At 32.4% G+C, this 14087-nt stretch overlaps 1 protein-coding gene across 6 annotated transcripts; it reads right to left on the bottom strand.

Moving 5' to 3' along the window:
* Positions 1–1490: 1490 nt before the first annotated feature.
* On the bottom strand, positions 1491–13541 carry LOC101515193 (RNA recognition motif-containing protein). Of its 6 annotated transcripts, none has more exons than XM_073367908.1 (21): positions 13274–13528; positions 13138–13171; positions 12875–13008; positions 11894–11998; positions 11327–11401; positions 11025–11116; positions 10833–10950; positions 9389–9477; positions 8919–8991; positions 8731–8822; positions 8540–8657; positions 5795–5883; positions 5398–5500; positions 5192–5230; positions 5016–5107; positions 4846–4933; positions 4422–4510; positions 3695–3785; positions 3482–3573; positions 2241–2504; positions 1491–1803 (listed from the first exon to the last, which is right to left on the bottom strand). In XM_073367908.1, exons 1-20 carry the CDS (start codon positions 13295–13297, stop codon positions 2243–2245), a joined length of 1899 nt encoding a protein of 632 aa, XP_073224009.1. In that variant the 5' UTR covers positions 13298–13528; the 3' UTR covers positions 1491–1803; positions 2241–2242. The 6 variants fall into 6 exon arrangements, with proteins under 6 accessions (XP_073224009.1, XP_012574970.1, XP_004513589.1 ...); XM_012719516.3 differs by having other exon boundaries at positions 1491–1810; positions 13274–13519; XM_004513532.3 differs by having other exon boundaries at positions 1491–1810; positions 3695–3782; positions 13274–13513.
* Positions 13542–14087: the final 546 nt, after the last annotated feature.

Raw genomic sequence — 14087 nt, 5'->3', positions numbered from 1 at the left:
GTTGAAGATCAGAGTTGTCTCTCAACAGGCTCTGGATACCATGTTGAATGAGAAGAAAATATTGAGAGATATGTTGAATAATTCGTGTGTTTCAACTACACAACAGAAGTTATTTATATGAACTTATGTGATAAATACACATAATGACAGGAATACTTACAGACGATCGGAATATTAATAGACTTTCTATTTATTTACATACTGATATTTTATTTTCAACAGTTAGAAACAACCATGCAACATGAATGGATATTCACATTTTCTAGATTATGTGTCTTTGTGTTTCAACTTCTTCTTGGTTCTCTTATACACATCACCCTTTTCGCAAACCAGTACAAAAAATTGTTTTTGTCGATCAAATCATAATCAGATTTTGTTATTACCACTGAAAATCCTAACTTAGCTGCTAACGACGATCCCAAGCAATAAAATCATCTCATGAGTTAAATTTATTTTCAATAATAAATTTTTTCCCAACATTAATGTCATTCACCACTAGTTTTGCAATATTCAATTTCAACTCAGTTGTTTCCTTGGGTTTCAAGTCGGGTATGAACTAAAGTTTCAATTCATTCGTAGACTTAAATTTAAATTTAACTGCAGACTCAACTTTCAAATCAGGTGCAGGCTCATGTTTGGATTCAGTTGGAGGCTCAACCATAACTGACCAGAAACATATACAACAAATTAAAATTCACTTCTACAGAAAACATATCATTCTGGTCTACCTAAACCATTATCGAAGGCGTGAATCCGATAGTGGTCAAATTTTTAAAAAGCTAACTACCAGATCCCACCTTAAGTGCAATGCAGTACAATTTTTCAAAAAATCTAACAAGCAAAATAACATTGAGGAGGATTTTAGCCATTACTTTTGTAGTGAACAAAATTAGTGTTGATGGATCCAATAGTTGGATGAATGGTGTATTTGAATACAAAAAATGTGAAAAGGGATAAAGAATTTGAGGTTAAGTGTTGAAAAAGAAATCTATGATAAAAAAAAAAAACTAACATGACATAAGTATAAATAGTTGTGAAATGTGTGAATCCGATAACTTGAACACTCATATTCATGCTTATGAGAATTTAGCAAATTGGATTTTTCAAAAGTTTGGAGGGTGTCTGGACAATATCAGAAGATGAACAACTTTCTTAAATTCTTGACGTACCAATTGATTTTTTCTTTGCATTAAATTTCATAAAGTTTTATTTGCTTTAACTTATGTGAACTTTCAATGGGTTTTATTTTTTCGAACGAAAATTCAACGGTTGTATTAATTAACTTTACATTTTGCATAAAGTTATTAATCGTTGTAAATGTGGACATTTAGCACCTAATGTCATTTGACTCTGTCCCAATTAATTTTACATTGTCAAAGTCATTAATCGGTATAAATGTGGACATTTAGCACCTAATATCATTTGATTTTGTCCCATACGTATATTTGGTCAATAGAATGACAATATATGTCACAGATAATCCCCCAACATCATAAAATTCATTATATTATACCGATATTGTAATAGATCAGTAATTAATTAATTAAAAATAAAATACACATTCACACTCACATTCACTATATCGTGGGTGAGCAACATGAATCAATCTATGCTCTCCTCTCTCTACACAAAATTGTTGATGGCTCCCATTATTAGCCACAAAAGTAATTAAAAATACACTATTGTACAAATCTCAATATAATTTACCATTTCACAATATCAATTACCCAAAGTACTTTAAATATAATAAATGTAAGGTCTTCAGTATCTTCTACAATATAGTCTGTGTTCAGAAAAAGTTGTCTGCACCCTAAATAATCAAAAGTTGAATCATTAGATAATGAAAAGAATGATGATAATGTAACTGACGAGATAAACATTTAATCTAAATTGCTAATCATGATTACACAAGCAGATTACTAAATCACACGCGAAAGTACGTCATTCTGTATATAATGCATGCTGAGTTTAAGGTTGTAAAAGAAAAATAAAACAAACAAAATTAAAAATAAAAAGATAAAAAAATAAAAAATAAATAAAAAACTTCCAGTAACAATGACTTGGTAGTTGGTATAAGTTGAAATTAGCTAATGTACCTGAATGTTTTTAGAAATTTTCTCATTTAACTTATTTATAAACGCCTATAAATTTATAAGGATAAATTAAGCCTTAATCTAGAAATGTACAATATTTCTGACAAGAACGTAAATAACTAATTGTAGAAAAATTAATACACGTGCCTTCACCAGTGTTCGGTATTGGCTGTCCAGTGCCTCCCAACACCATGACTTCTTCCCCAACCGACTCTACCACCGTGGTCTCCTCCATCCCTTCCACCATAGTGATAACCACCACCACCTCTGCCACCGCCTATAGCCTGATAATCACGTCTATACCTTGGCTTTGCTTTTTCTACTGACAACCAATAATCTCCAATCGCAGTTTGATCAAGTTGTAGTGCTTTCTTATAGCCATCAACATCCTTGAAGTCCAAATGCGCAAACCTGTAAATTTTGCAATTTGAGAATTAGAATGCAATACATTAATTTTTCCATACATTATTATTATATTTGACAGATTTCCTGTATAGTCACTTATCAATCATCATTTACCGACACATATATATATTGAGGCCCAATGGGATAAACTTAACCAGGTCACATGAGAATTATATGGTCACCCTCTTCCCTTTAACAAACTGAGTATTAAATCATATCCTTAGTGTAACTAGTAATATGATTTTGTTCTAACAAGCTGGGGTTGATTCTTCACCATCGAAAAGCATGAGAAAAAGTCTTTTTAGACTCTAGTGTCCCCTATATAGATAGATACAAAAACTGATAAATTTCCGCTCAAGTTGCAGCTCTTATGTAAAATCTAACCTCTAGGCAAAGCTTGAATATACAAAAGTGAAAACGTTAATGATAAAAAACACACTTATAAACAGGCATAAAGTAGAAGAAAAAAATGCATCATTTCTCGGCTTAAGTGATGAGCTGATACAACCAGAAAACATCGGTGTAAATCTATATAAAATTATTTGCATAACAAGAACACAATAATGTAATCAAGCAGGTCCAAATAAATGACACAGTTCAATCCAGTTACAAGAGAAAAATAAAATGGCATTGAAAAATTGAAGTATGACTTAAGGTATCCAAATAATACTGTATAATAACGGAAATTTTATAACAGTCTTTGAATGATTTCTGTCAAGTAATGTTCAATAAATCATTTGAGCAGTTTACAATCATCTAAATTATAAATTAAAAACCATCAAGGATTTGTTCTATTCCATTTAACAATATCACAATCCACAGAAAGATCTATGTGAAAAATATACATGAACATCATTACAAGAGATGGATTCACAACATCCAATTGCAGACATGCATGTGGATGTGAAGGCTGATAGTTAAATGACAGTAACATGTCAAAATATTCAATAGTACATCACAACTTAGTAGAACAATAGTCATACCCCTTAACAGTGCCAGAATCAGGAAATCTCGGTAACGATATCCTTGTAATCTCTCCGCAAGGACTGAAATGTCTTTTCAGGCTAGCTTTTATCTAAAAGACCAAAGTAGGCAATATTTACAGACCAATACCATGAAAATCCAAATTGCAAAGTGATCAATGCAATCTACTGCAGGAAGAGATGCAACAAAATAATTTGAAAAAAATTAACTACCTTCTCTTCTGCAATGGATGTATCAAATCCAATCACAAATACAGTTAGAGGATGCAAATTTTCGCCCTTCTGGAATGAGATGCTCAAGCTGCTTAAATTATTTCAAGGAATCAAAAGATATGACATAAGCCAAGACACTGAAATGAAACAATAGAAGAGATTATATGCTTGTTTGCTTGTGCCATGAAAAAAAAATGGTTTTTTAATTGAAAGTGTTTGAAAATATTTATAAAAATTAGAAAAGTTGTCAATAAAATTACATACACTGTAGAAAATATTTTCAATAAATACAAACAGCTTAAAAATAGTTACACAGAAGAAAAGTAACACATAAAAAAGCACCAAAACATAAAACAAGCATTATTATAAAAGCATTTTTTTCAAAAACAGCCATTATAATTTTTAAGCTTAAATAATACTCCCTCCGTAATAAGATATAAGCAAAAATGGTATTTGACATAAATTTAGATAAGTTACATAACTTTTCAAATACTATTTTTACTTATAATTCATTCCAGGATGTATTATATTTCTTGTATACAAGAGAGATGGGAACACAATATATATACATAAGGCTTAACCTACTCAATCCCTAATATTAGGGAATAGAACCAATTAAAAAGTGATAGTATCTTACAAATACTACAATATCTCAGCAAACATAAAAGCATTTTTATTTTCAATACTTATCCAAAGCACCAGAACAAAAAGTGTATATAACAACTACCTTCTATTGTGGAAACATTCACCCTCTTTCGAAGCAGTACCAACTTTGATGGGACGGTTCATCAATTCTCTGTGATCCAACTCAAGAGCCTATGATAAGAAAAACAAATTGATTATTAGCTTAATGTGTCTTTCCCCAGAAAAATGAATTCAATGTTACAAGTAAAGAGCATACAAGAACGATAAAATCTATATAAGAGAACCTAGACATACCAAATGTCAACCCTCCATCATAAATTAACCGTGTGACTTGTGGTATATAGGAAATACTAGGAATGATAAAGACATTACAATAAAATCAACTTGTTCAAATTTTACCCGTCATATATAGAAAAAGTATAGCTTCCGAAAATACAACTAGCAGTGCAGTGCTATTGTCAGTCCTAAAATGATTTGTACAGACTACACAAGGTCAAAAGGCTTGCCTTTTCTGTTGCTTCTTCTGTTGCAAACTCAACATCCACATGGAGACGAACATCAACAATTTCTCCACAATCTTTGAAAATATTTTCACTGAAAACATTTGAAATTAGAAAAATAAAACAGATAATAATAATAATAATAAAAAAGAACCAGCAAGAAAATTAATACATACATATCAGCCCGTTCCACGCCAAATGACAAGTTTCTAACACATACTGTTTTTGATACAGCTTTTTTTTCTTTTCGTGTAGTTGGAGTTTCAGGCTGCAAAATTCCAGGAATTAACATATTACATCACTGATTGAATATTTTAGGTAGCAATTAGAGGGGATATTGGTCAAGTACAACTTTATTCTCAGAATAGACAGCATCAAACATCTCTATATCCTGCACATGTCAGCTATACCTCAATAAATAATTGAGCTTGTCAGCAGCATTGCCGAGTGGAAAATATATAGATAAAAACAACAATTAAACCGTGTGAACAGGGAGAGATTCACCCAATCTTGTGCAGAAACTGATTCAATAAACTAATATGATAGAGAAAAAGTTACCTTGTCGTCTGCAAGGGTTGTATCAATACACTTCACAGGTGCAGTTTGAGACTGTAATCTTTCATCCTTTTGGAATGAGCTGCTCCAGGCCCAGCTGCTAACACTATTGAGGAAAGAGAAATAGGAAAATGTTGGCATAAGGGAAGATATTGAAATGGATTAATAGAAGATAAAATGGCTCTTTTTGTTGTGCTTAAAAAAATGTCTTCAAAATGAAAAGAAATGTATAGAAGATTTAACAACAATTAGCTAAGTTTCTAAATAAAAAACAAACACCTCAGAAAGATGTTTTAGTGCTTAAAAAAAAAAAACAATATCATCATAAAGGTGTTTTTTTTTCCTCGAAGATTATATATGCACACACACATTACAAGCAAAAGTGTATATAAATAATTACCTTCTATTGGGGCTATATTTACCCCTTTCCGAAGCTATACCAACTATGATGTTGCGTTTAAAAAATTCTACATTATCCAACGCAAGGGCCTACGATTAGAAAAGCAAATTGACTCTCAACTCAATAAGTCTTTCAGCAGAAGCAAAATGTAAGCATAGATGAAGCAAGAGGAATAGCAACATAGAGAGAGAGAGAGAGAGAGAGAGATGAAAACCTAAACATAATTACATATCAATATTTCTCAACCCCATTACTTAAGTGCCTTTTGGTATGTTGTATACAATAAACCTAAAGGGGTATTTGTTTTGAGGGCTATGATTATAATCCCAGGAATGCTGTTATCTGGATTATTATTCCTAACAACGATGTTTCGTAAATACTTATCATTCCTATAAAGGTTTATAAAAGAATTTACGTTAATTTTTTTTTTCTATTTACCTCTGCAGGAGAAATTTATAAGGCCAAAAGACATCAAATGGGTAAAGAAAAGAGATGTAGATCATTGCAACAAATATATGTTAGAAGTGTTGCTGCTTCATACGTGAAAATCAAAGAGAAATTATTTGAGCTTTTAGATAACTTTGTTGACAAGATTGGTGAAAGTAATATTGTGCAGCTAGTTACTGACAATGGAAATAATTATGTCTTGGCCAGGAAGTACTATTCTTAATTATATTTTTAAGTAACTGATTTATAGATATTAATTCTTAATTAGCTCATTTTAGTATTAATTGTGATTTATAGGTAAACTTCTAACAGTCAAGAGACCAAAAATGTTTTGGACTTCATGTGCTACACATTGTCTAGACTTGAGGCTAGAAGACATTGGAAAGATTCCTAAAGTAAAAAAGGTTATACAAAAAGGAATCAATCTTGTTGGCTACATTTATAACCAGTACCACTTAATGGCTTTGAACTTAATGAGGAAGTTCACAGACAACAAGGAGTTGGGTTAGAGCTGGAGTCGCAACGTTTGCAACAACACACGTTACTTTGCATAGATTTCACCAACAAAGAGCAAAACTTAGAAAGATGTCCACGTCTGATGAATAGTTGAACATAAAGTGAAGTAAAGATCCTAGGAGAAAGAAGCCAACGGCTATTGTACTTCATACCCCAATTTAGACTGAAGTTGTTTATGCTCTTAAGGCGATGGAGGCTCTTGTAGGTTGCTCAGGCTTGTTGATAACGGAAAAAAGCCTGCAATGGGTTACATCTATCAAGCAATGGATAAGGCTAAGGAGGCAATTGATAAAAGTTTCAACGGAAACGAAATCAATTATAAAGAAATATTTGCAATCATTGATAACAGACAGAGTATTCATTTTCATCATCCATTGCATGCAGTTGGCCTTTATCTAAATCCTGAGTGCTATTATAGGAATCCACTTATTGAGAATAATATAAATTGATGGATGGTCATTATGAATACATGCTTGAGCTTAGCAAAAATGTTGCAGTGGTTGACGTGTTGACAGATGAGTTGTCAATATATAAGATGGGCGGAGGCCTCTTTTCACTGATTGCAGTAGTAAGTCTATTTGTTAATAATCTAATTACATAACAACATATATATGCTAATTGAAATAAGAGTTGCATTGCAGCTAAATGGTGGAAGAGGTATGGAGCACATACACCAAATTTGCAACTGCTTGTCATTAAATTATTGAGTTTGACTTCTAGTTCATCAGGGTGTGAGCGTCATTGAAATCCTTTTGATAATGTAAGTTGTTGATATTTAAATATTTTCATTTAGAGTTTCATAATGTAGATTTATCATTAAACTATCATTTAAATTACAATATAGATTTGCTCAAAAAAATAAATACGCTTGATCATCAGAGGTTGAAAGAATTGGTTTACGTCAAGTATAACCCAATTTGGAAAGAATGCTTCGTGTGTCGTGATGCTATTGATCCCATCCTATATAATATTGAGGATAGTAGTGAATGGTTACTAGGTGAATTGGGAGATAAAAATGGTGAAGCTCAACCAAATTTGGTTTTATTTGAGTTGGTTAGATGTTGAACTTGCAATGAGTGTTGCTGAGCCAATAGTCTACACTAGGCAGCATACTGGGAATGAAGTTGTAGCTGTGCCTGCACCTCCACCTTCATCTAGAACTAGGCCAAAAGTAAGGGAAGTGGTAGTACAAGAAGATGATAAAGATGTTGATTATGAATATATTGAGGAGAAGGATGAAGAGGACTGCAAATCTAGTAGTGGTGGAAGTGATGAAGAAGAAGAATTAGATCTTCATAATGATTGATTGTTATTGATGAGAACTTTTATTGAGTTATAACTTATAATTTTAGTTACTTAAAGTTTTAAAGGCTTAACTTGTTTGTTTCCTTGAATTTTGTTGGAATTTACAACTATATTTTGCTTAAGACTTGTGACTTTTATTTGAAAAATTGTAATTACGAATATTTCATGAATTTTGAGAAATTTATTTATTTTTCCGGAATTATGTGTTTATTAGTATTAACTGTATAATAATTCTTAAAAATATCAAATAGCGGCCATACCGCTATCTCCCTACCCACTTTTGGGGTTGTCAGATCCGTTATCCAGGATTGACAACATAGATCATATTCTTATCCAACTCTCTTATCCTATCCATCTTTATCATATTTTGACCATCAAACAGACCCTAAAAGTATATAGCATTATTGCTTCCAGAGGTATAATTATCTTTGACATGATTGGCAGTTCTAAAATGACTTGGACGGTCACAAGTCTTACCTTTTGTGCTGCTTCAGCTGTTGCAAACTGAACATGTCCAAAGCCTTTAAACCTCCCTTCGCGGTCTGAATGGAGGCGAATATCAACAATTTCTCCACAACCTTTGAAAAGATTTTCCCTGAACAACATCAAAATTAGAATAATAAAACAGAAAATAACCCATTAGCACCAGCATAAAAAAATATACATACATATCAGTTCGTTCCACAATGTATGACAAGTTTCTGACATATATTGTCTTTGATGCAGCAAGACTTTCATTTGGTGTAGCTGGGCTTTTAGGCTGCAAAATTCCAGAAAATAACATAGACTGATCAGCAAACATCTCCATAGTATATTGGTAATTTGCTACTCTTGTTTCAGCAAACAGCAAAGTTACCTTGTTTTCTACAAGGGATGTGTCAAAACCCTTTACAGTGTGAGACTGAAGATTTCCACCCTTAGGGAATGAGCTGCAAAAGATGCTAATATTATTAACAAGGAAATCAGAAGATGTGGCATAAGGCAAGATATTTAAACGATTCATAGAAGATAATTGGGGTTTGTTTATTTCTGCTTTGAAAAATACCTTTTTAATTTTAAAACAAATGCATTATATCAAGGAAAAATCAGACCTGCACAGGCCTATTGTAGGGAGGTTTACCTTACATTTGTAATGGTCCAATAGAGTGTGATATCACGAAAAGCATGTTTCTTAATTATCAAAACATGTTCGAGATTTTTATAACAATTACTTAAAGAGAGGTTTTTGTGTTTAGAAGCACAAAACAGTATATTATTATCAAACCATTTTTTTCCAGAAAGCTTAATCAAACACACCATAAGCAAAAAGAGCATATATATAATTACCTTCCATAGGGGGCATATTCATTCTTCTCTAGAGCTATACCAACTTTGATGCGACGTCTCAACAATTCTGTATTATCCAATTCAAGGGCCTATGATTAAAAAGAAAAAGAAAAATTGATTCCCAACTCAATATGTCGTTGCATAGAGCAAGGGTACAATAAACATACCCACAGATGATGCAAGAGCTATATCAACACAAGCAATGTGTCAGTGTATAAAAGAAACTCTAGGCATATCAATGTCAACGCCCCACAAAAACTAAATTTTATGTAAAGAAGAGATGGGGTTGGGTGATGCATATAGACAACGGCAACTACTAAGAGAACACTTGGGGTTATTGTGTTATGGACAAATATTGAGGATAGCACAATGATAAATGCTGCAACCTGTGAACCTGTCAAAATAAAGTACTGCGGCATATGAAAATGCTGACATGAAGTTATTTGACAACACTTGTTGACTCCACGAGTCAGCTATGGTACCACATTATTAAAAATAAATGCATTACATTACATAGTAATACAAACAAGAAGAATATTTATAAGATGTGCAACAAATTTTTTAATAAGATCATGCAACAAATTTTGGAGTGGTTTCTTCAAAATCTCTCAAGCTTCCTTTGAATTAGTAGCATCGGCAACCTTATCAAACATAGAATCATCCAAACTTTGATAGATGAGAGTGAGAGTTTGTTTATCCTTCTTCCTTGTCTTCGCTAAAACCTCTTTCTCAACTTGAGACAATCCCACTATATCTTATTGGCTCTTCAGTCTTTTTTCACAAACTCCCATACACCTTGAGAGCCAAGCAACGCTTTCATGCAAAGATACCATTTTTCATAATTCTCTGTTTTAAGAAGAGGAAAGTGGAAAGTAGTGTAATCACGAGTCGTCATCTCTCAACTCTCACAACCAAACTTTGATACCACTTTTGTTAGAGGAAGAGAAGTATTTCTAAGAGAAAACTCACATTTTGTTTGATACTTAATGTCAAGTACAGGGGGTATTTATAGGTACAAATAGATAAGCACATTTCTAGGAGTTTCCCAATTAAAACCCACTTCTAGATACATTCCACATTTTCTATAATTAAAGTACTTCTAGATTATTACATAGAAATTCTATGTGGTTCTAGACTTATCCAATTTCAAATTACTAATAACAATTTTCCCTTCACCATTGCACAATCACGCAAATCCCATCTAAATATTCACACATTAATAGGGTGAACAAGAAGATTTAGCATGCCAATTCAAAATTAGATCCCAAAACAAGGCTACATGTTTCTTTAAGACAAGTATGAATCAAGAGTAGTTACTATCCCCAATAAAATTGCATGTTGTAGAAATATCAACAGTAATAAACCATCAACCACAGTTAAGAAAAACTATCTCTAAATTGTTTTTGCTATAAAATGGTTTGCTTACTTAAGGGAACAAACTTACTTTTTGTGCTGCTTCTTCTGTTCCAAACTCGATATGTCCAAAGCCTCTAAACCTCCCTTCACGATCTGTGTTGAAACGAACAGCAACAAGTTCACCACAATCTTTAAAAAGATTTTCCCTGAACAATTTTTTAAATTAGTAAAATAATCCAGAATATAATCAACAAGTTGTTGCATGAAAAATAATACATACATGTCAGCCCGTTCCACACTGTATGACAGGTTTCTAACATATATTGTCTTCGATGCAGCATATTTTTCGTTCAGAGCGAGTGGGGTTTCATGCTACAAAAAATCCAGGAATAACATCATATAACTGATTTGATGATTATTACATTGCAGGAAGAAAAGATATCGGTCAGTTACGACTTTTGTTTCAATGCGCAGCATCAAACATTTCGACATCCTTAACCTCTTTCTCGTCTCCTATGCCTCAATAAACACAAAAAATGAAGTTTTCAGCAGCCATGGGAAAATGTATTATGAAATGCTTACCATTTCCTGAGGTGTTTTGGGGACTTTTTCCTCTATTTCTCCCGCATTGTACTCTGGACTTTCCAAATCATCGGGCTGCAATGAAAACAAAGGCACCAAGATAGTAAAAACACTGCTAAAAAACAAGTATATGCAAAACATTCAAGATACTTATTTTGTAACCATGTGTCGATTTTCAATATCATCAGAGGTATCATCCTCATCGTCCAAAACTATCAGTATCACTAGCAGTGTCCATTTTAACACTTCCATCGTTTATTATACCTCTTCATTACTTAGTTCAGAGCTATCACCCTTACAAATAACAAAGACAAAGACTAACGTCTAACGTTGCCAACCCTCAGCATAGAATGGATCAGTTTGTACCCATGCATTAAACACTGTTGAATTTCCAGTTTATATGTAGCAAATCTATATGTCAAAACAACCGTCTATCATCATATTCTTCTAACCATTATACATAAACAGAGAAAATCATTGATTTTTCAAGCATTAACCAATATTCCTTTAGGTGTATATACAGCACAAGAATCAACAACTAACAGTAGTCAATTACTCAGTATTTACATTATCCCCATCAGAGCTTCTGTGGGAATCAGAATCTGAGCTTCCAACATCCAATGATTCTGAAGGACCGCAACCGGTAGCAGTTTCATTTTTAGCTTCAAGTTTCTGAACACAACACGAAAATTAAATCATAACGAGAATCAATAAAACAGCAATACAAAATCTTTATTTAAAAAATATATCACTATACAAATATTAGCATGAAACTGTTTCTTTTATAAGTTATAATGCTTATATTGAAAGGCTAAGTCTGTTACTAGAAGCCCTAGCCATCACCTCCCTACTGCTTCTTTTTCTCGTTTCTTCTTCTTCATCCATTGGGAATAAGTGGTTTAAGGTCAATTTTTGACCTAAAATCACCATTCTAAATCATTTTTTCTTCTCTTTCATCGAAATAAGTGGTTTCTACAGATTTAGTTTTTCTTTTGTGTTTTTTTTTTAGTTTCTCTTCCATGTTTTTGTGTGATTTTGTCGTCTTCATTTATTGTCCTTGTGTGACGTTCTTTTGGTTTCTCTTCTTGTTGCAGTATTCGTTTAATTTCGATGGACAAATTAGCTTCGACTCAGTGCAGATTCAATCAATGACTTTCGCGTCGTCAACTTACAGATCTGGAGACATCGGTATTCCGAGCACTCTTATTTTGTCACATTTGTAGGAATTTTGCCGTTTTATGCAATTAAACTAGGTGTTGTGAGTTTGTTTGTAGAGTCATCCTTTTCGGTTTTACCAATTTTAAATTTATATTTGACTGATGTATTCTATCAATTTGAATGAATGAATATCATTTTTTTTACTATATAGTCATGTAAAAAGAAAATGGATTATCCAGCTTTTGGTGTATGGTAACTTTAGTGTGTTTTGGAATAAAATTGGTGATTAAAATAACTTGATAAAAATTATTTAGATGAGAGAGGGTAATTGATTAAGAGAGAGATAGATAGTCACCAAAGGTAGATGATGTAAAGGTAGAGAATCCTAACCCGGAATACCTTATCATGTTCAGAATGATTTGAAATAATTTCCTCCTTATTTTCTTGCTTCTCAACAACCTCATCTCTCTTCTGCTTCTTTGTAATCACTTCCTTCTCATCTTCATCCTCACACTCCCTTTTACCTATATAAAATTCATTTTATTTGAAATTAAACAGAAAATGCATAAATTAAGCACTTGTGGAGAAGACCAAAAACCTAAAACCAAAGTGCCAAAGTAAGAAATAATTCAAAAGCAGAATTGAAAATTTACCGATTTTCTGAGGTGGAATTGCAGTATCACAGACCTACAAAAGAAAAAGGGAAAACGAAGACGAGTTGAGATTAACTACACCAAGTAAGATTGAATTCACAATGAAAATTGAAAGTAGTGAAAGAGAAAATCGCACTTCGAGGTCAGATTCATTGCTCATTTCGGTTTCAATTTTGGTGATTGGAGGGAATTTTACTGAGAAAATTGACGAATTTAAGGGTTGATTTAGCCGTTAGGGTTAGGGATTTTCTGGTTATGAAACAATAGGAGCAACGCGCGCCAATGCTACAAGGTGCCTTTTCTTGCAAAGTGTATAGAAATTAGGCTATTAATTAATAATGCAAAGGTTTTTACAAAATAATGCAAAGGTTTTTAATTGAACTTTTTATAAACAAATATTAGTTGAGGAATTAGTTGAAACTTATTTCCAACCTTAAGAATTGAACTTTTTACAAGGTGCCTCTTTCGAATGTCTTAACTCAACCACTTAAACTGAATCTTTTTCATAAGAATTGTTTAGTGTATTCTATATTTTGATATTCTTAAAATTGCAACCATGACCATCTCTTATTCTCTTGTCTATTTTTTTATAAAATGTTAGTGTTAATGGTTTGGTTGGGGCTGCAAGGGTGTAACATATTGGTGGGTTCATAGCTTTTTTTAAAGGTGGTGGTTTGTTGGAGAGGGGGAACAAGAAGAAAATTGTCAGCAATAAGGTTCACAGTATACTTTTTAATATATATTTTAACACATTATCTTTTATTAATTGGTCTTTAATTATAATATATATAGATTCTACTAAATTTATATAGAATCTACATATTTTGATAAAATCTATGTAAATTTTAATTAATTAAATAGAATTTATTAAAAAGTATGAGTTAAGAAATGTATTATTAACACTCTCAATCGTGTGATGATTAACTTTTGTATATAATATGGGTGTACCA

Source organism: Cicer arietinum, chromosome 4 (genome assembly GCF_000331145.2).
Source record: "Cicer arietinum cultivar CDC Frontier isolate Library 1 chromosome 4, Cicar.CDCFrontier_v2.0, whole genome shotgun sequence".
Lineage (NCBI taxonomy): Eukaryota > Viridiplantae > Streptophyta > Magnoliopsida > Fabales > Fabaceae > Cicer > Cicer arietinum.
The sequence above is the reverse complement of the archived record's forward strand: the minus strand, read 5'-3'. Positions and strand labels throughout refer to the sequence as shown.